The 20,922-nt window shown below is 40.7% G+C and overlaps 1 protein-coding gene across 1 annotated transcript in view; it reads right to left on the bottom strand.

Annotated features, from left to right (window-relative positions):
- The window catches only part of MARCHF9 (membrane associated ring-CH-type finger 9), a 568,484-nt gene that overhangs the window by 122,063 nt on the left and 425,499 nt on the right, over positions 1-20,922 (bottom strand). The window contains exon 4 of the mRNA XM_053708210.1: positions 13,477-13,669. Coding sequence (XP_053564185.1) covers positions 13,477-13,669 — 193 coding nt within the window. The remainder of the gene's footprint in view (positions 1-13,476; positions 13,670-20,922) is intronic.

Below are 20,922 nucleotides of genomic sequence, written 5' to 3'. Positions count from 1 at the left end.
CAGTGCGGGCGATAAGTGTTAGGTTTTTTTCTTCTATGCACTCCATTGATGAATAGAAGTCAACTTGTAATACGCGCAGTAACCCATGTGTGCAAAAAAGATTACTTCTAGCGAATATTATGCTAGAGTTGGAGGACTTAATAGTGCACAACTTGTAATGTAGCCCTGTTTTTCGCTTCTCAACAAGACAGGATCCTGTCTCCTGTGCCAAGGTTTACTATCCATTACAGAAAACAAAAAGAGGAGGCAGTGCTGGCACTGCTGTCTTTTAGGGTTTTGGTGTAAAATGATTTTAAACTGATGCATCTCTACCACCCCCGGATGTAAAGGAATAATGTATCTTTATACATACCCTAGCTGACTAAGAGCCATGGCTGATTTGTTTTATATATTATATATATATATATATATTATATATATACTAAGAGCCATGGCCGATTTGTTTTATATATTATATATATATATATATATATTATATATATACTAAGAGCCATGGCCGATTTGTTTTATATATTATATATATATATATATATATATTATATATATACTAAGAGCCATGGCTGATTTTTTTTGGCACCTACATTTTTAGATTTTGCTACATATATTTTATACATAATCCACACTGTTTTGTCTAAATGTATGTGGCTGGCTACGTTTTGTGTAAATTTGTAAATCCCTTTGCATATTTTTATTTTGACAGCTCTTTCTAGCCAAGTTTGAACACCTTGTTCTGCAGGTTTGATTTTTGTATTTTTTTAGTTAGGAGGCTGGGATAATACACTACTGCATCAGCATTCCTTGACAATAAGCAGCTGGGAATTTTGAGCATTACACTGAACTTACTTGCTTAGACAATGCAGTCTTTAATAGGCTGAACTGTTCGTACATTCAATAACAAAATTGTTTTATTCAGAGGACAGAATAAGCTTCATAGAAGGTATTTCAAAATAAAAAACATATGGCTAGATTACGCAAACACTAAAATAAAATTACTAACCGCTAATCTGCCGCTCCCAACATCGCCACCACTATAATAAACATATTAACCCCTAAACCTAACCCTAAATCTAACCCTAACACCCCTAACTTTAATATAATTAAAATAAATCTAAATAAAACATACTATTAATAACTAAATAATTCCTATTTAAAACTAAATACTTACCTGTAAAATAAACCCTAAGCTAGCTAAACTAATAGTTACATTGTAGCTAGCTTAGGTTTTATTTTTATTTTACAGGCAAGTTTGTATTTATTTTAACTAGGTAGAATAGTTAGTAAATCGTTATTAACTATTTACTTACTACCTAGTTAAAATAAATACAAATTTACCTGTAAAATAAAACCTAACCTGAGTTACACTAACACCTAACCTTACACTACAATTAAATAAATTACATTTATTAAATCCAATTATCTAAATTACAAAAAACAAACAAACACTAAATTACACAAAATAAAAAAGAAATTATCAGATATTTAAACTAATTACACCTAATCTAAGAGCCCTATCAAAATAAAAAAGTCCCCCCAAAATAAAAAAAAACCCTAGCCTAAACTAAACTACCAGTAGCCCTTAAAAGGGCCTTTTGCGGGGCATTGCCCCAAAAAATTAGCTCTTTTACCTGTAATTTTTTTAAAATAATTTAATAATATTTAACTAGTGTTTGTGATGCAGGATTGTGGCAGTTTAGGGGTTAATATGTTTATTATAGTGGGGGCGACAGATTACAGGTCAATAAGTGTAGGTAGGTTGCGGCGACATTGGGGGCGGGAGATTAGGGGTTAATAAATATAATGTAGGTGTCTGCGAAGTTGGGGCAGCAGATTAGGGGTTAATAAGTATAATGTAGGTGTCGGCGATGTCGGTGGCGGAAGATTAGGGATTAATAAATATAATGTAGGTGTCGGCGATGTCAGGGGTGGCAGATTAGGGGTTAATAAGTGTAAGATTAGGGGTGTTTAGACTCGGGGTTCATGTTAGGGTGTTAGGTATAAACATAAATTTTGTTTTCCCATAGGAATCAATGGGGCGGCGTTACAGAGCTTTACGCTGCTTTTTCGCAGGTGTTAGGCTTTTTTTCAGCCGGCTCTCCCCATTGATGTCTATGGGGAAATCGTGCACGAGCATGTAAAATCAGCTCACCGCGGCTTTCAGCAGCACTGGTATTGGAGTGTGGTATGGAGCACAATTTTGCTCTGCGCTCACTTTTTGCCTGATAACGCCGGGTTTTTGTAAATACTAGCACTGTAGGGAAGTGAGCGGTGACAATAACGTGCAAGTTAGCACCGCACCCCTCATACCGCAAAACTCGTAATCTAGCCGAAAGTTTATGTTTACCTGATAAATTATTTTTTCCCATTGTGGTGAGAGTCCAAAATCTTTAACATGTGGGATTGAATTCCTGTCACTAGGAGGATGTAAAGAACACCAAACAACAAGATCTTTTAAATCCACCCACCTCCCTGCACTACTCAGTTTAATATATAGCCAATCAGAGGAAAGGTTAACAGAAAGGTAGAAAAGGCAAAGCAGAGTATGTAGAGGTGCAAATAAAAACTGTCAGTAATATAAAAAAATGGAATATGAGCGGGCTCTTTTGGACTCTCACCACCATGAAAGAAAATAAATTATCAGGTAAGCATAAATTATGTTTTCTTTCATAAGGTGCTGAGAATCCATGAGCCATGATGTGTGGGATCTTATATCCAAGCTGTGGAGCCCATGAGAAACAAAGGGCGGGACAAAAAAGAAAAGCGTTCCTATTTGCCAGACACTGCAGCTTGAAGGACTTTCCTGCAAGAAAACACTCCCCAAGAGGCAAAAACATCAAAATATGGCAAACGTATGTAATGAAGACAAGGTTGCAGCTTTGCAAATTTGCCCCATTGAAGCCGCATTTTTAAAGGCCCAAGGAATATAAATTAATCTAGTGGAATGAGCGGTAATACATTTAGGGGGCGATTTCCATGCCACAATGTAAGCTTTGTGAATCACCAGCTTTAACCAAGACTCCAGAGTAACTGCTGTAGCCATTTCTCTTCTATGAGGCCTAGAAAAATGGATAAATAAACTAAAAATTTGCCTGAAATCTTTAGTAGCTGGTAAATAAAACTTTATGGCCCTAACCACATCTAGGTTGTGAAGAAGTCTCTCCTTAGAATTCGCAGGATTAGGACACAAAGAAGGAACCACAATCTTTTGGTAAATGTTTTCTGAAGAACAACCTTCAGTACACAAAACTGCCTTATTTCTATGAAAAATGAGAAATATAGATTCACATGATAAGGCTAACAACTCTGAAACTCTCTGTGCCAAAGAAATCGCTAAGAGAACTTTCCAAGATAGAAGCTTAATGTCAATATTGTGAAAAGGTTTAAAGATAGGAGCCTGCAAAACAGAAAGGACTAAACTGAGATTCTATGTTGGAGAAATGGTGTAAAAAGGTCTGAACATCAGGCAACTTGGCTATTTTACTGAAACAGCCATTATTTGACCTTTTAAGGAACTCTCTAACAAACCCTTGTCTAAAACCCGTCTTGAAGAGAATCTGGGAATTCTAAATGAATATCAACTTAACCTGCGAGTCTCACAAGAAAAAAAGACTTTGCAGATTTTATGATAAATCTTCCTAGTTACAGGTTTCCTATCCTATAGAAGAGTATCAACTACTTCATCTGAAAAACCCCTGTGCTTTAAAATTAAGCGTTCAATCTCCACGCTGTAAAATTGAGAGATTGTAAATCAGAATGACCGAAGGCATTCTCTTATTTGATTTGAGCCACAATCCTTGGTAGGAGAACAAATTGAGGAATATATAAAGGCCAAGTGAAAGGTCCACGGGTTGACCAGATCAGATACTGGTTCTGCTCTCAGATCCCTGGATCCAAAAATGTTTTTAGCAACGGATACATATTTTTAAACTTAGAGGACGGAGCAAAGGGAATACCCATTTTTTTCCATCCCCATGAAATTATTTCAGTGACTAACTCAGGAACATGAAAAACTTCCAGAGGCTTTGGAGAGGGCTTAAAATTCATATTCAGTTAATTTATTGATTTTTCCTCTGGTTTCTCATCCAAAAAGCCCAATGTTTTAAGGACCTCATGAAGTAAGAAATGTAAATACTCAACATTGAACATAAAGGAGTTATCTAAATCCTAATCAGGCGTAAAGCTCTGATCATCTGCAGATATCTCGCCATCTGAGAAAAAAAAATCAAAATTGTCAGACGTAGAGGATTTATTATTGTGCTTACTTGATGATGGTATAGTCACCAAAACTTCAATTACAGTAGAATGCAGATTATTCTTAAAGGGACAGTCAAGTCCAAAAAAACCTTTCATGATTTAAATAGGGCATGCAATTTTAAACAACTTCTCAATTTACTTTTATCACCAATTTTGCTTTGTTCTCTTGGTATTCTTAGTTGAAAGCTAAACCCAGGAGGTTCATATGCTAATTTCTTAGACCTTGAAGACTGCCTCTTATCTGAATACATTTTGACCACTAGAGGGCATTAGTTCACATGTTTCATATAGATAACATTGAGCTCATGCACGTAAAGTGACCTAGGACTGAGCACTGATTGGCTAAACTGCATGTCTGTCAAAAGAACTGAAACAAGGGGGCAGTCAGCAGAGGCTTAGATACAAGATAATTACAGAGGTAAAATGTGTATTATTATAACTGTGTTGGATATGCAAAACTGGGGAATGGGTAATAAAGGGATTATCTTTCTTTTTAAACAACAAAAATTCTGGTGTTGACTGTCCCTTTAAACTCAGGTGAATAATCCATAGGGGCCTATTTATTAATGTGCGAGCGGACATGATCCGATATTGCGGATCATGTCCACTGCACATCGATAAATGCTGACAGCATACGCTCTCTGCATTTATCATAGCCCTGCAGCAGATTCACGGCCAATCGACCGCTAGCAGGGGGTGTCAATCAACCCGATTGTATTCGATCGGGTTGATTTCAGGCGATGTCTGTCCGCCACCTCAAAAAAGGTAGACAGGTTATGGAGCAGCGGTCTTTAGATAAATATGCCCCATAGAAGCTCCCTGTGAAATATACACAGGAGCAGGACAAAAATGTTTTGTAGTAAAAATTATGATAAAAGGTTAACTAGAATGCATGAAGTATGACACACATGCATTACATAATTGTGCTGAAGGGCAAACTGAGACAATTTTACAAGCTAAAGACACTGTTTGAGAAAAAGTATTATCAATTGACCTCCCCTCTAGGGGGTCTGACAGGGATACTGTGGGGACTGGTTTGTTAGACTCCATAGCAGAGTACCTGGGATTCAATATTGCAAAACGTCATAACAGTGCAAGTGAAAATTACACAGAAACACTGAGAAATATATAAAGACAGCCACAGTGGTGAAATAAAGTTCTGAAAATCATAATAGTTACAGCCCTTCAGCTATCTTCAACATACCTCAACAAATTTAACCCCTTAAAAGCTATTGCAGATTAGGGCACTCACCCTCTCTGAAACAATCTGCGGGTCTGACAAAAACAGGAGGGCACACACTCCAGAACGCAGCAATAGCGTCAGGCAGGAAAATTAAAATCGAACTGCCTCATCGCATTCTCATCCCGCTTAACTGAAGTAAATCTCATGCTCCCCAGGTACCAAGTCCAGGAATAAAATGAGAAGAGCACATCTGCAATATAGCCCTCCTATCATAGGCCTAGATTTAGAGTTCGGCGGTAGCCGTCAAAACCAGGGTTAGAGGCTCCTAACGCTGGTTTTGGCCGCCCGCTGGTATTTGGAGTCAGTGATTAAAGGGTCTAACGCTCACTTTACAGCCGCGACTTTTCCATACCGCAGATCCCCCTACGCCATTTGCGTAGCCTATCTTTTCAATGGGATCTTTCTAACGCTGGTATTTAGAGTCGTTTCTGCAGTGAGCGTTAGAGCTCTAACGACAAGATTCCAGCCGCCTGAAAATAGCAGGAGTTAAGAGCTTTCTGGCTAACGCCGGTTTATAAAGCTCTTAACTACTGTACCCTAAAGTACACTAACACCCATAAACTACCTATGTACCCCTAAACCGAGGTCCCCCCACATCGCCGCCACTCGATTAAAAATTTTAACCCCTAATCTTCCGACCGCCACCTACGTTATACTTATGTACCCCTAATCTGCTGCCCCTAACCCCGCCGACCCCTATATTACATTTATTAACCCCTAATCTGCCCCCCACAACATCGCCGCCAGCTACTTAAAATAATTAACCCCTAATCTTCCGACCGCAAAGCGCCGCCACCTACGTTATCCCTATGTACCCCTAATCTGCTACCCCTAACACCGCCGACCCCTATATTATATTTATTATCCCCTAATCTGCCCCCCTCAACGTCGCCGACACCTGCCTACACTTATTAACCCCTAATCTGCCGAGCGGACCGCACCGCTACTATAATAAAGTTATTAACCCCTAACCCGCCTCACTAACCCTATCATAAATAGTATTAACCCCTAATCTGCCCTCCCTAACATCGCCGACACCTAACTTCAATTATTAACCCCTAATCTTCCGATCGGAGCTCACCGCTATTCTAATAAATGTATTAACCCCTAAAGCTAATTCTAACCCTAACCCTAACACCCCCCTAACTTAAATATAATTTTAATCTAACGAAATAAATTAACTCTTATTAAATAAATTAATCCTATTTAAAGCTAAATACTTACCTGTAAAATAAATCCTAATATAGCTACAATATAAATTATAATTATATTATAGCTATTTTAGGATTAATATTTATTTTACAGGCAACTTGGTATTTATTTTAACTAGGTACAATAGCTATTAAATAGTTAAGAACTATTTAATAGTTACCTAGTTAAAATAATAACAAATTTACCTGTAAAATAAATCCTAACCTAAGATATAATTAAACCTAACACTACCCTATCAATAAATTAATTAAATAAACTACCTACAATTACCTACAATTAACCTAACACTACACTATCAATAAATTAAATAAACACAATTGCTACAAATAAATACAATTAAATAAACTAGCTAAAGTACAAAAAATAAAAAAGAACTAAGTTACAGAAAATAAAAAAATATTTACAAACATAAGAAAAATATTACAACAATTTTAAACTAATTACACCTACTCTAAGCCCCCTAATAAAATAACAAAGCCCCCCAAAATAATAAATTCCCTACCCTATTCTAAATTAAAAAAGTTACAAGCTCTTTTACCTTACCAGCCCTGAACAGGGCCCTTTGCGGGGCATGCCCCAAGAAGTTCAGCTCTTTTGCCTGTTAAAAAAAACATACAATACCCCCCCCCCCCCCCAACATTACAACCCACCACCCACATACCCCTAATCTAACCCAAACCCCCCTTAAATAAACCTAACACTAATCCCCTGAAGATCTTCCTACCTTGTCTTCACCATCCAGGTATCACCGATCCGTCCTGGCTCCAAGATCTTCATCCAACCCAAGCGGGGGTTGGCGATCCATAATCCGGTGCTGAAGAGGTCCAGAAGAGGCTCCAAAGTCTTCATCCTATCCGGCAAGAAGAGGACATCCGGACCGGCAAACATCTTCTCCAAGCCGCATCTTCTATCTTCTTCCATCCGGTGCGGAGCGGGTCCATCTTGAAGCAGGCGACGCGGATCCATCCTCTTCTTCCGATGTCTCCCGACTAATGACGGTTCCTTTAAGGGACGTCATCCAAGATGGCGTCCCTCGAATTCCGATTGGCTGATAGGATTCTATCAGCCAATCGGAATTAAGGTAGGAATTTTCTGATTGGCTGATGGAATCAGCCAATCAGAATCTAGTTCAATCCGATTGGCCGATCCAATCAGCCAATCAGATTGAGCTCGCATTCTATTGGCTGATCGGAACAGCCAATAGAATGCGAGCTCAATCTGATTGGCTGATTGGATCAGCCAATCGGATTGAACTTGATTCTGATTGGCTGATTCCATCAGCCAATCAGAAAATTCCTACCTTAATTCCGATTGGCTGATAGAATCCTATCAGCCAATCGGAATTCGAGGGACGCCATCTTGGATGACGTCCCTTAAAGGAACCGTCATTCGTCGGGAGACATCGGAAGAAGAGGATGGATCCGCGTCGCCTGCTTCAAGATGGACCCGCTCCGCACCGGATGGAAGAAGATAGAAGATGCCGCTTGGAGAAGATGTTTGCCGGTCCGGATGTCCTCTTCTTGCCGGATAGGAGGAAGACTTTGGACCCTCTTCTGGACTTCTTCAGTGGATGTCTAGCCCCCGCTTGGGTTGGATGAAGATATCGGAGCCAGGACGGATCGGTGAACCTGGTATGGTGAAGACAAGGTAGGAAGATCTTCAGGGGCTTAGTGTTAGGTTTATTTAAGGGTGGTTTGGGTTAGATTAGGGGTATGTGGGTGGTGGGTTGTAATGTTGGGGGGGGGGTATTGTATGTTTTCTTTTACAGGCAAAAGAGCTGAACTTCTTGGGGCATGCCCTGCAAAGGGCCCTGTTCAGGGCTGGTAAGGTAAAAGAGCTTGTAACTTTTTAAATTTAGAATAGGGTAGGGAATTATTTATTTTGGGGGGCTTTGTTATTTTATTAGGGGGCTTAGAGTAGGTGTAATTAGTTTAAAATTGTTGTAATATTTTTCTTATGTTTGTAAATATTTTTTTATTTTCTGTAACTTAGTTCTTTTTTATTTTTTGTACTTTAGCTAGTTTATTTAATTGTATTTATTTGTAGCAATTGTATTTAATTTATTTATTGATAGTGTAGTGTTAGGTTAATTGTAGGTAATTGTAGGTAGTTTATTTAATTATTTTATTGATAGGGTAGTGTTAGGTTTAATTATATCTTAGGTTAGGATTTATTTTACAGGTAATTTTGTATTTATTTTAACTAGGTAACTATTAAATAGTTCTTAACTATTTAATAGCTATTGTACCTGGTTAAAATAAATACCAAGTTGCCTGTAAAATAAATATTAATCCTAAAATAGCTAAAATATAATTATAATTTATATTGTAGCTATATTAGGGTTTATTTTACAGGTAAGTATTTAGCTTTAAATAGGATTAATTTATTTAATAAGAGTTAATTTATTTTGTTATATGTAAATTATATTTAAGTTAGGGGGGTGTTAGTGTTAGGGTTAGACTTAGCTTTAGGGGTTAATCCATTTATTAGAATAGCGGTGAGCTCCGATCGGAAGATTAGGGGTTAATAATTGAAGTTAGGTGTCGGCGATGTTAGGGAGGGCAGATTAGGGGTTAATACTATTTATGATAGGGTTAGTGAGACGGATTAGGGGTTAATAACTTTATTATAGTAGCGCTCAGGTCCGCTCGGCAGATTAGGGGTTAATAAGTGTAGGCAGGTGTCGGCGACGTTGTGGGGGGCAGATTAGGGGTTAATAAATATAACATAGGGGTCGGCGATGTTAGGGCAGCAGATTAGGGGTACATAGGGATAACGTAGGTTGCGGCGGTTTACGGAGCGGAAGATTAGGGGTTAAAACTGTAATGCAGGGGTCAGCGATAGCGGGGGCGGCAGATTAGGGGTTAATAAGTGTAAGGTTAGGGGTGTTTAGACTTGGGGTTCATGTTAGGGTGTTAGGTGCAGACGTAGGAAGTGTTTCCCCATAGGAAACAATGGGGCTGCGTTAGGAGCTGAACGCTGCTTTTTTGCAGGTGTTAGGTTTTTTTTCAGCTCAAACAGTCCCATTGTTTCCTATGGGAGAATCGTGCACGAGCACGTTTTTGAGGCTGGCCGCGTCCGTAAGCAACTCTGGTATCGAGAGTTGCATTTGCGGTAAAAATGCCCTACGCTCCTTTTTTGGAGCCTAACGCAGCATTTGTTTTAACTCTCGATACCAGAGTTAAATTTATGGTGCGGCCAGAAAAAAGCCCGCGGAGCGTTAACAGCCCTTTTACCGCCGAACTCCAAATCTAGGCCATAGTGTGGCCAAAAAGAATTAAAGTGACTATGTCCCTTATAAAAAAAAAAACATTTAAGGAGCCCTTGGGGCATAAAAAGGCATAGCTGAGAGTTCAGAACCCCCACAACTGTGTGTAGCATAAAACATAATGTTGCATTAACACTATGGGGCCTATCTATCAAGCTCCGTATAGAGCTTGAGGCCCTGTGTTTCTGGCGAGCCTGCAGAACACCAGTTATGAAGCAGCGTTCTAAAGACCGCTGCTCCATAACCCTGTCCGCCTGCTCTGAGCAGGCGGACAGACATCGCCGCAATTCAATCCGATCGAGTATGATCGGGTTGATTGACACCACCCGGCCGCGATTCTGCAGGGGGCGGCGTTGCAATGCTGAATACGGAGAGCGTATTGCTCTCCGTATTCAGCGAGGTCTGGCGGACCTGATCCGCACTGTCGGATCAGGTCCTCCAGACTTTGTTAAATAGAGGCCTATAAGTACTGCTGTGTCTGTGTAAGTTACCTTTGGTCCCATGGCTATGCTATACATGAAGGTTTATCTACAAATAGCCTGTGGGCTATGTGAGTGCAGGGCACTTACCTGATAGAAGCACCCACTCCACTGAGCTTGCCAGCAAATGAAAAGAGTTGCATCCAGTAGGTAGCCAATTCAGTGCTGTGATGTTAACAGCAGAGGATATAGGAGAGGGGTACCACAACAACCCAACAGTAGGAGGCTATGAAAATGTCCACTCAACATCTGTGGAGGGTTATGACAGAAATCCCATAAGGAAATACTGTGTCACCACTGCTATTTCCCTGGATCAAGGGATTAACAAGCCAGAAGGATAACAGGTCTCACATACGTCTGAGCACCCCTGTCAAAGTAGAAACTGGAGCAACTCAAATCCTCACCTACTCCTGGGAGGCAAATAACAAAACTGAGTAGTGCATGGAGGTGGTAGGGTTTAAAAGTTCTTGTTGTGTGGGGTTCTTTGCCTCCTTCTAGTGGCAGGAATTAAATCGATAGCCACTCTTGGAAAAAACATACAATTAAATGAACTAAGGTGCACAATTACCCACTTATAGGGAAATTAAATCATTTTTTTTCTTTTTTTTGATTCAGGTAGGGCATGCATTATTTAGAACATTTGCAATAACCTTCTATTATCAATTTTGCTTCTTTCTCATGGTATTCTTTTAAAAGAAGCATAGGTAGGAAGCTTTTTAGCGCCCTCTAGTAATAGTTTGTATCTATTCTAGAAGGAGGTAGATTTTGAGAGGCTGGATACAGCTTTTTAGCACTCTATTTTTTAGTGTAGCGTGGATATCTGAAGCACTACGTGGCAGGAAAAAGTGTAGCCAACGAGTGGTCTTCCAAATGTATAACATTCTTATAAAACTGCTGCCATATAGTAGTGCTGCAGACACGTGCGCTTACCTTCCTGTTTTTCAACAAAGGATGCCATGAGAATGAAGAAAAATTGAGAATAAAAGTAAATTGGAACATTTTTTACAATGCCCTGCTCTATCTGAAACATGAAAGAATCATTTGAGGTATAATGTCCCTTTAAACATGCTGGTGGATGCATATAAATTCACATTAACAAATTAGTTTCAAAAATGTAACTATAGTGCAGTATTAGGTAAGTTCATCAAACTATTTTATAAGAATTTCTATCAGTAATGTCCAACTGGCGGCACTCTGCACTAGTCTTTGCTCCCCAGGACATATCAGAATTAAGAATTAGTGCTACAGTTTTATTATCCCAGGGAAAACTAAAACTGTGTGGGTAAGCAAGGAGGCCACAACTTGTGGAGGGAAGAAATGCAGATAGAGTGTAGCCTCTAACCTCACCTAAATCTGGGCCGCTACCATTGGGCATTTTTAGGAAATATATATTATATTTTGAGCCCTTATATCTTTTTTGTCCAATTTTTTAAAAATAATGTTATTGTTATTATGAGCGTAACTGATCTTTGTAATGTGTTTAGTGACACTTATTTGTTCTTGGAACAGTTAACCAGAGCTCTGAGGACGCGGTAATCATTGTAGCATAAAACGCGAATACACTTACGTGTTCACGTTTACTTTCAACTTGTAATACGAGTCGTAAACCCAACGCGCACAAAAGCCCGAGATAAACCCCATTTCACTTGCGCGGAACTCTTAACACGCCACTTGTAATCTGACCCTTTGTGTTTTATAACCCAGTACTTGGTCATCTTCACTGTTTACATAATGTCATATTTGTTTATTTTTGTATGATTATAAAATTTACAGGCAATTTTGGAATCAACTGGGAAATAAAACAATCCAATGTATTACAGCTTAGTGCAGATCATTGGAAATAAATTATCAAGATTGCAGCCAGAACACATTCTTAAAGGGACATGAAAACCACATTTTTTTTCATTATCCAGATTGAGATTACAATTTTGAACAACTTTCCAATTTACTTTAGCCAATAACATAAGGCATATATGTGCAGCCACCAATCAGCAGCTCCTGAGCCTACCTTTCAACAAATGATACCAAGAGAAAAAAACAAATAAGATAATAGAAGTAAATTGGAAAGTTGCTTAAAATCACATGCTCTGTCTGAATCACAAAAGAAAAACATTGGGTTTCATGTCTCTTTAAGTAGAGAACTTGTTTGTCTGCAATCACAATTTGTGATGCAGCATCACTTAGCAAAATATACCATTGCACCAGAGTGTTCTTGTGCAATGCTGCCCCCTACTGTTGTGCAACTTACTGCACAAGAGCAGGAAATGTCAATCACTCCTAACAAGTGAATGTAAGGGTGATTTATTTTGCCACTTCTGAGGTGGCAAAGACCCTAAACAAGCAGCTTCTGCTTCTTACATTTGTGGTTGCCGGCCTGCTCATTCCAGCCTGCACCACAAAGCCTCAAAAACTATGAATGCAGCTTAATATATTTTCCCTTAAATGAAGTTTTGATACCTTCTCCGTTCATGTATTCTATTTATCAGTTTTGTAAGCGAACACATTTATCATTTCTTTTATATGGGAACAATCAGTAGTTACACATCATATTCTGTTCAGTTGATCTCCAAGGGGTATATTTATGAAGCAGCGGATGCTGCTTATTGCGCGCGAGCCTTCTGGCTTGCCGGAAATGTAAGTTAAGAAGCAGCGGTCTTAAGACCTCTGCTCCTTAACTCATCTGCCACCTCTGAGGTGGCGGACAGCAATCATCCCGATCAGATACGATCGGGATGATTGAAAACCCCTGCTAGCGGCTGATTGGCCGCGAATGTGCAGGGGGAGGCATTGCACAAGCATTTCACTAGAAATGCTTGAGCAATGTTGAATAGCAACAGCGTATGCTGTCAGCATTTAGCGATATCAGGCGGACATGATCCACCTGAAAGTTAATAAATCTACCCCTAAGTCTTTATCACTTGACTCCAGAACACACAACAAAGAGAAAATGTTTTCTTGGTAACATATTACATTTTTGCCATATACACTCACACTCCACAGTGTAGTATAGAAGACACACTCACCTATACAGACAATGTCCATGAAGCCATACATGCCATAGCAGATTTGAAAGAGCAAGTCCTGCCTCTGCCATTTTGCTGACGGGCTAAGTGACGACCAAATTAACCAGGAAATACTGGCTATGAGGAAAAGGGAGCCCAAAATGATCGCTGCAATCTGGACCTTCTCAATCACAGTTAATGAAATGGCCTGCCACTGCAAGGGGAGAAAAAGAAAGAGAAATATGTACAACATTTTCTAGAGTTAGCTGAGCACATGCTTGATGGCTATCAGGAGAAAAGTCTGGCAGAAGAGATACAATCCTGCCAGTACATAAATATGGTGCTTTACATTCCTGCTCTTACTTTGGCAGCGATCGTGATCAAATCATGAGACTTCTTCAGAACAAAAACTCCCTCTTTTACGTAAACATTAAACAATATTTATGTCATCTGGTGATAAATATAAAATCAGCTAAACACATAAGTTAACAAATAAACTGCCTTTTATACCTAGATTATGATGAACATCAATTATCAATACAAGCTGAGTTTTGTTACAGGTCATAAAACCTCATCATTTTGTTGACATATTTCTCAATTTTAAACGACATTAGCCCTATAAAAACCTACATATTTTAGTAAATACAATGCATCAACAAATGCCATCTAGAAACAATTTTTCAACATTTTATAAACATAGATCTAATCCTCCCAAATCTCTGCCCTTCCTTTCTTTCTTTAATGTTCTAGTTTGGAAAGACTCTAAATAAGTCTATGTTTACTAAATCCCATCAGGTACCACCCAGACTCTGTCCAAGAACAACTAAGAGCCTAACCAGATACAAATTTAAGTGATGTGAGATTTGAAAAGATTTGTCATGTTATAGCAATTATATACTATGACCGTAAAAAAACAACAATATTATCTTAGGCAGTAACGTGAAGGAGACAAATACATTACAAAATGTGCTACATAGCGTTGCTCAGCAACATGAAAAACATAAATTATGCTTACCTTATAATTTCATTTCCATCTGTGGGAGGAGAGTCCACTGCTTCATTCATTACTTGTGGGAAATAAAAACCTAGCCACCAGGAGGAGGCAAAGACACCCTAGCCAAAGGCTTAAATACCTCCCCCACTCCCCTCATTCCCCAGTCATTCTGCCAAGGGAACAAGGAACAGTAGGAGAAATATCAGAATAATATTAAATGTAGGTCCGCTTACCGGAGCAAACGGGCGGGAGCAGTGGACTCTCCTCCCACAGATGGAAATTAAATTATCAGGTAAGCATAATTTATGTTTTCCACCTTAATGGGAGGAGAGTCCACTGCTTCATTCTTTACTTATGGGAACAAATACCTAAGCTCTAGAGGACACTGAATGAACAAAAACGGGAGGGTAAAAGGAGGCGGACCCTATACTGAGGGCACCACAGCCTGCAGAACCTTTTTCCCCAAAACAGCTGCCACTGAAGCAAAAACATTACATTTGTAAAACTTTGTAAAAGTATGTAAGGAGGACCAAGTAGCCACCTTACAAATCTGCTCCACATGGGCCTCGTTCTTAAAGGCCCAAGAAGAGGCCACAGCTCTAGTTGAGTGAGCAGCAATCCTCTGAGGAGGCTTATGTCCCACTGTCTCATAGGCCTAACGGATAATGCTCCTCAACCAAAAAGACAGAGAAGTGGAAGAGGCCTTCTGCCCCCTATGCTTCTCTGAATACACCACAAATATGGACAAAGTCTGTCTGAAATCCTTTGTGGCCTGAAGATAGAACTTCAAGACTCGAACCACATCCAAGTTATGCAGTAACCTTTCCTTAGATGAAGAAGGGTTAGCACACAAGGAAGGAACTACTATCTCTTGATTGATGTTACGATCTGACACCACCTTAGGAAGAAATCCCAACCCAGTGAGAAGTACAGCCTTATCAGCGTGCAAAACCAGGAAAGAATCTTAATGACAAGCGCATGCATAGGCTCAAACGGAGCTCTCTGCAAGACCTTAAGACCTTAGGAACCAAGTTTAAGCTCCAAAGAGGAGCAGAATTTCTAAAGACAGGTCTGATCCTAGACAAAGCCTGAACAAAGGACTGAATATCAAGAAGCTCTCCATGGAGTCAGCCTCAGAGAATCGAGATTTTGGTGCAGAAAAGGACCCTGAACCAGCAGATCTCTGCGACAGGTTAACCTCCATGGAGGAGACTATGACATCCCCACCAGATCCGCAAACCACGTTGTCCGCGGCCACAACGGAGCAATCAAAATGGTCAAAGCTTGCTCATGTTTGATGCGGGCCACCACTCGAGGAAGAAGTGGTAATGGTGGAAAAATGTAAATTAGATTGAACTCCCAAGACACCGCTAAGGCATCTATCAGCTCTGCCTGTGGGTCCCTGGACCGCAACCCGTAACTGGGTAGCTTGAAGTTGAGTCTGGACGCCATGAGGTCTATCTCTGGCATCCCCCATCTGTTGCAGATGTCCACAAACACCTCGGGATGGAGAGACCATTCCCCTGATGAAACGATTATCTGCTGAGGAAGTCCACTTCCCAGTTGTCCACACCTGGAATGTGGATTGTTGAGAGTGAACAATTGTGAGTCTCTGCCCACTCCAGAATCCGAGATACTTCTCTCATGGCTAGGGAGCTTCTCATCCCCCCCTGATGGTTTATGTAAGCCAACGAGGTAATGTTGTCCGACTGGAATCTGATGAATTGGAACAAACCCAAGAAAAGCCCTCAGAGCGCTGAATATCGCTCGAAGTTCCAGAATATATGTTGGTAGAGTCAACTCCTCTCAAGTCCACCTGCCCTGTGCCCTTCTGGCACCCCAAACAGCTCCCCATCCTGATAGATTTGCGTCCGTGGTCCCAAGCTATCAGGATGTCCCCTTTGCCAGCTGTCCCAGATAGATCCACCAAGAGAGGGATTTCCTCACTCGGTTGTCCAGAGAGATCTGTTGGGATAGATCTGAGTGATCGCCATTCCATTGTCTCAACATGTATAACTGAAGAGGTCTAAGATGGAACCTGGCGAATGGAATGACATCTATGCTGGATACCATGAGCCCAATCACCTCCATACACCTGGCCACAGATGTCGTTGAGGAGGTCTGAAGGGCAAGACCGCTGGATGTAATCTTGGAACGTCTCTGATCTGTCAAGAATATACTCATAGATATGGAATCTATTATCGTACCCAGGAAGTCCACCCTGTTGCTGGGAACCAGAGAACTCTTTCCTTCGTTTATCATCCATCAATGGGATTGAAGGAGAAGAAGAGCCCTCAAATGGTCCTCCGCAAGACTGCAGGACGGAGCCTGGACCAGAATATCGTCCAGATAAGGAGCCACCACAATACCTCTGGCTATCGCTACAGCGAGCAGCGCCCCCCAGAACCTTCGTAAAGACTCATGGGGCAGTCGACAGACCAAAGGGTAGGGCCAAAACTGGAAGTTTTGGTCCAGAAATGCTGGCGTTGAGACTTATCCGAATGAAAGGGACGAAAAATAGAGCCCTTAGGCTTATTCTTCTTAACCTGCGGAAGGAAAGCACCCTTGCCTCCCGTGACCGTGGATATGATAGAGTCCAGGCCTGGACCAAAATGAACTTTCCCCTGAAACGGAAGGGATAGTAATCTAGACTTGGAAGTCATGTCAGCAGACCATGACTTTAACCACAGAGCCTTACGGGCTAGAATGGAGAAACCTGATGTCTTAGCATTCAGGCGAATAACCTGCATATTTGCATCACAGATAAAAGAATTTGCAACCCTTAATGTCTTAATCTTTTCCTGTATCTCCTTGAGGGGCGTCTCCACCTCGACCATAGGTGACAGTGCATCACACCAATAGGTAGCCGCTCCAGCCACCGCAGCTATCGCCGCTGCCGTTTGGAAAACAAACTCTGTGAGTTGGAACATCTTTTTCAACATGGATTCTAACTTTTTATCCATGGGCTCTTTGAACGATGAACTATCCTCGAGGGGAATAGTTGTACGCTTAGCGAGCGTGGAGATAGCTCCATCCACCTTAGGAATGGCCCCCCATAGCTCAAGCTGAGAGTCCGGAATGGGGAAAAGCTTTTTAAAAGAGGTAGAGGGAGAAAAAGATGAGCCCAGTTTCTCCCACTCATTCTTAATAATTGTAGCCATCTTCACAGGAACTGGGAAGGTCTGAGGCACCACCCTGTCCTCGTAAACCCTATCTAGCTTAGGGATCGAAGGTTCCTCTGGAAGTTTCAGTTCTGGATCCTCCAACCTAGCAAGCACTTCTTTCAGTAAAAAGCGCAAATGCTCCATCTTAAACGTAAAGTCTAGCTCCTCTGTAGCTGGAGGTCTAGAAGACGCCAATTCCGTCCTCCTCATCGGATAATCTCTCAAATACATCAACAGAGTAGATGACCCCTGGGATGAGAGGCTATGTCTTTCCCTTCGCAGGGCTTGGTAGGGCATGGAAGGCCGCAGAAACCACCTCTTGCAACTGGGCAGTGAAATCTGGTGGCCACGAGGACCCTCCCATGGGAGGATTAGTAGGGTCTTAGGGAGCTACATGTGTAATCGGAGATGAATGTTGGAAACTTACCTCGCGGGAAGGAGAACTAATTATCTTCTTTTTAGATATTGCAATCTTATCAAAGCATGTGGAACACAGTTGAGCAGACGGATCAACCTGAACCTCCTCACAATAAACACAGGTATTAGATTTAATTAAAGAGGGAGTTTCCTCTAACATATCAGAGTCCTCCATAGCTTGTGCCTTTAATGCGGACTGTGATAGACTAAATGGCACCTTTACACACCAATGGCTGGGGCACTCACCACCTCCTATAACCCGGACCACGGAGAAACCGTTAGGTCTCCTGCAAATGCTGATCAGGAAAGAGGAAGTTGAAGAGGCCACACCCGGTCACATGGACTGCCATGCAGGAACGCCCCTGAACTATAGAGAAAACGCGCCAAAAAAGGCTGCGCCAATCTTCAGCTAACTGTTCACACATTGCTAGGGCCTCATCTCACAGATGACGTAGCATTAACACAATAAAGATATTATGCATAAATCCCGCCCTGTTTAAAAATCCCCTTTCCAGGGATATTAACCCTTGATTCTATACAGATAAAAGGAGACACACTGGGACCCTGTCTTCTTGCGTTATCATATGTGTATAAATGAAACGATCTTACCAGTATCTATGCCATGGAACAGGAACACGGCCCTTCAAGTGTGACAGGTTAGTAGAATCGCTCCTGACATGGACTTGAGTGAACAAAGACAGGCAGCAAAACTCGTCAACACTGATTGCCCAGGAGCTGTTAACATGAGTCGGGATGGTTTCGCAGAGACGACACTCACTGCATCTCCGGACTCTAACTTTCATCCATGCTCTCACTGAGAGGCTGACAGGATTACTTAAAAATCCAGTCCCATTTCGAAGAGTACTACCCTCCATAAGAGACTACTCCGAATCTTCTGACACTTCCCTGCCAACCTCCTGTGACGAAAGGAAAAGAATGACTGAGGGATGAGGGAAGTGGAGGAGGTATTTAAGCCTTTGGCTGGGGTGTCTTTGCCTCCTCCTGGTGGCCAAGTTCTTATTTCCCACAAGTAATGAATGAAGCAGTAGAGTCTCCTCCCATTAAGATGGAAAGATCATTTAAAAGGACTTTAGTGTAAAAAAAAAAGAAAAAAGATGTAATATGTTAGAGGCAGTATTAATACTGTAATACATACACACACACATATATATATATATATATATATATATATATATATACACACACACACACACATATATATATATATATATATATATATATATATATATATATATATATATATATTCTATGCTGCAATACAAATGTATATTATGATCCAAGCCTTTACTCTTTTTAATGCACAAATCCATTTAAAAATGAATTGGTATCTGCAGTGATTTCTTGAAACTAGGTGCATCTCCAACATTTGATACTATAAGCTTCTGTGTGACAGACATTTCCTCAGACCAATGTAACAGCTAATTTCCATGCCCTGCTCCCACTCATAACATGTCACTGAAATCTCTCCTCACACTGATGCTGCCTGTAAATGGTGTGAGCCCCCTCAAATGTGGTGCAGCTCCTGTACCCGGCCTCAGCTCACAGTACATCAGGAGAGGTGTCCAGTGATGTGAAAATGCCGCCCCGCCAACAAAATGTTATGACAGCTCAGCAGGTCACTATGTTCACACTTACAGGCAGCGGCTGCGTGTTGAGAGGTCTAAGTGAGATGTGTGTAAACAGCATGGAAACAAGTTGTTACATGGAACAGAGTTATGCCTGTCACATCTGTAAAATGTATTTTCCATTAAGAGGTTGGCCGCCCGCTATCTGCAATCAATTGCACATTTAAATGTGTGGCGGTAGCAGTTCATCAATGCAATTGAGAGGTGTTCATCAACGTGAGTTTTTATATATAAAGTATATATATTACCCGTTTTGTTGTGCATTAGTAGGTCCCTGCAAACTTCCACTATCGGGAATCCCAGGAGATCAAGCAGAAATGGGAAAAAAATTGCTCCGTATATTGACAGTATTTCTAACTACAGTGTGATGTGGTTAGTGAGGTCAACCACAGGCCGTGTTGGCCTAGGCCATAATACACCCCTGGTTAGGGGTTAAACCACTACTGCACATTTCTAGTGAGCCAATGACAAGAGGCATATGTGCGTAACCACCAATAACCAGATAGTCCATTTAACATTGTGGGTTATACATCTGATATAAATTTACCATCCTGACACAGTGCCCAAGTTTAGCCGATTGGGGTTGGGTTTATGATACCTGGGTGGGTTTTAGATGATCCCAGGTTTATTGCAAAGAAACCAGGTCATAAACCCAGAGGCAGAACTTTTCTTCACTTTCTGCAATAAGATTTTTTTAGTGACAATTTTTCTTTTATATTAGGCAGATACATTAAAGCAACAATTCAATTGTTATGTGTTGATTAACTGGAGAGTAAAGCAATTTTTAAAGTTTTATAATATAGTGCAGAAGCTGAAAATTGCATTGTAAATTAGCTGAAGATAAAAAAAAATCCTTTTCTCTTGGTCTAACATTACATACTTAAGGTAAACATGTTTTAAAAGAAAGGTGCATTGCTAACAAGAACATCTTACATTCAGAAGTCACAGCTTTGCAGACAGTGAAAGGCTAAGGGTGGGGTTGAAAAAATCCCTTAGAGCCAGTCAACAATAAAAGCATTGCTACTTTGCAGCGCTGCTCCAAATTTACGTTAAGGAAAACTTACACATTGCAGCCAAAGCACAGCTCTGTTTGATAAGAGCAGTCTAATGTGGAGCAGTGCTGCAAAGTGAAAGAGCTAACAGTTCCTGCATGTATCCTATTCATTCTGTAGACATGCTGCATTCTCTGTGATGACATCTCAGATCACAGTGGCCTAGATTTGGAGTTTGGCGTTAGCCGTGAAAA

Source organism: Bombina bombina, chromosome 3, assembly GCF_027579735.1.
Source record: "Bombina bombina isolate aBomBom1 chromosome 3, aBomBom1.pri, whole genome shotgun sequence".
NCBI classification, from domain to species: domain Eukaryota; kingdom Metazoa; phylum Chordata; class Amphibia; order Anura; family Bombinatoridae; genus Bombina; species Bombina bombina.
Note: the sequence above shows the minus strand (reverse complement) of the source record. Positions and strands in the feature narration are given on the sequence as shown.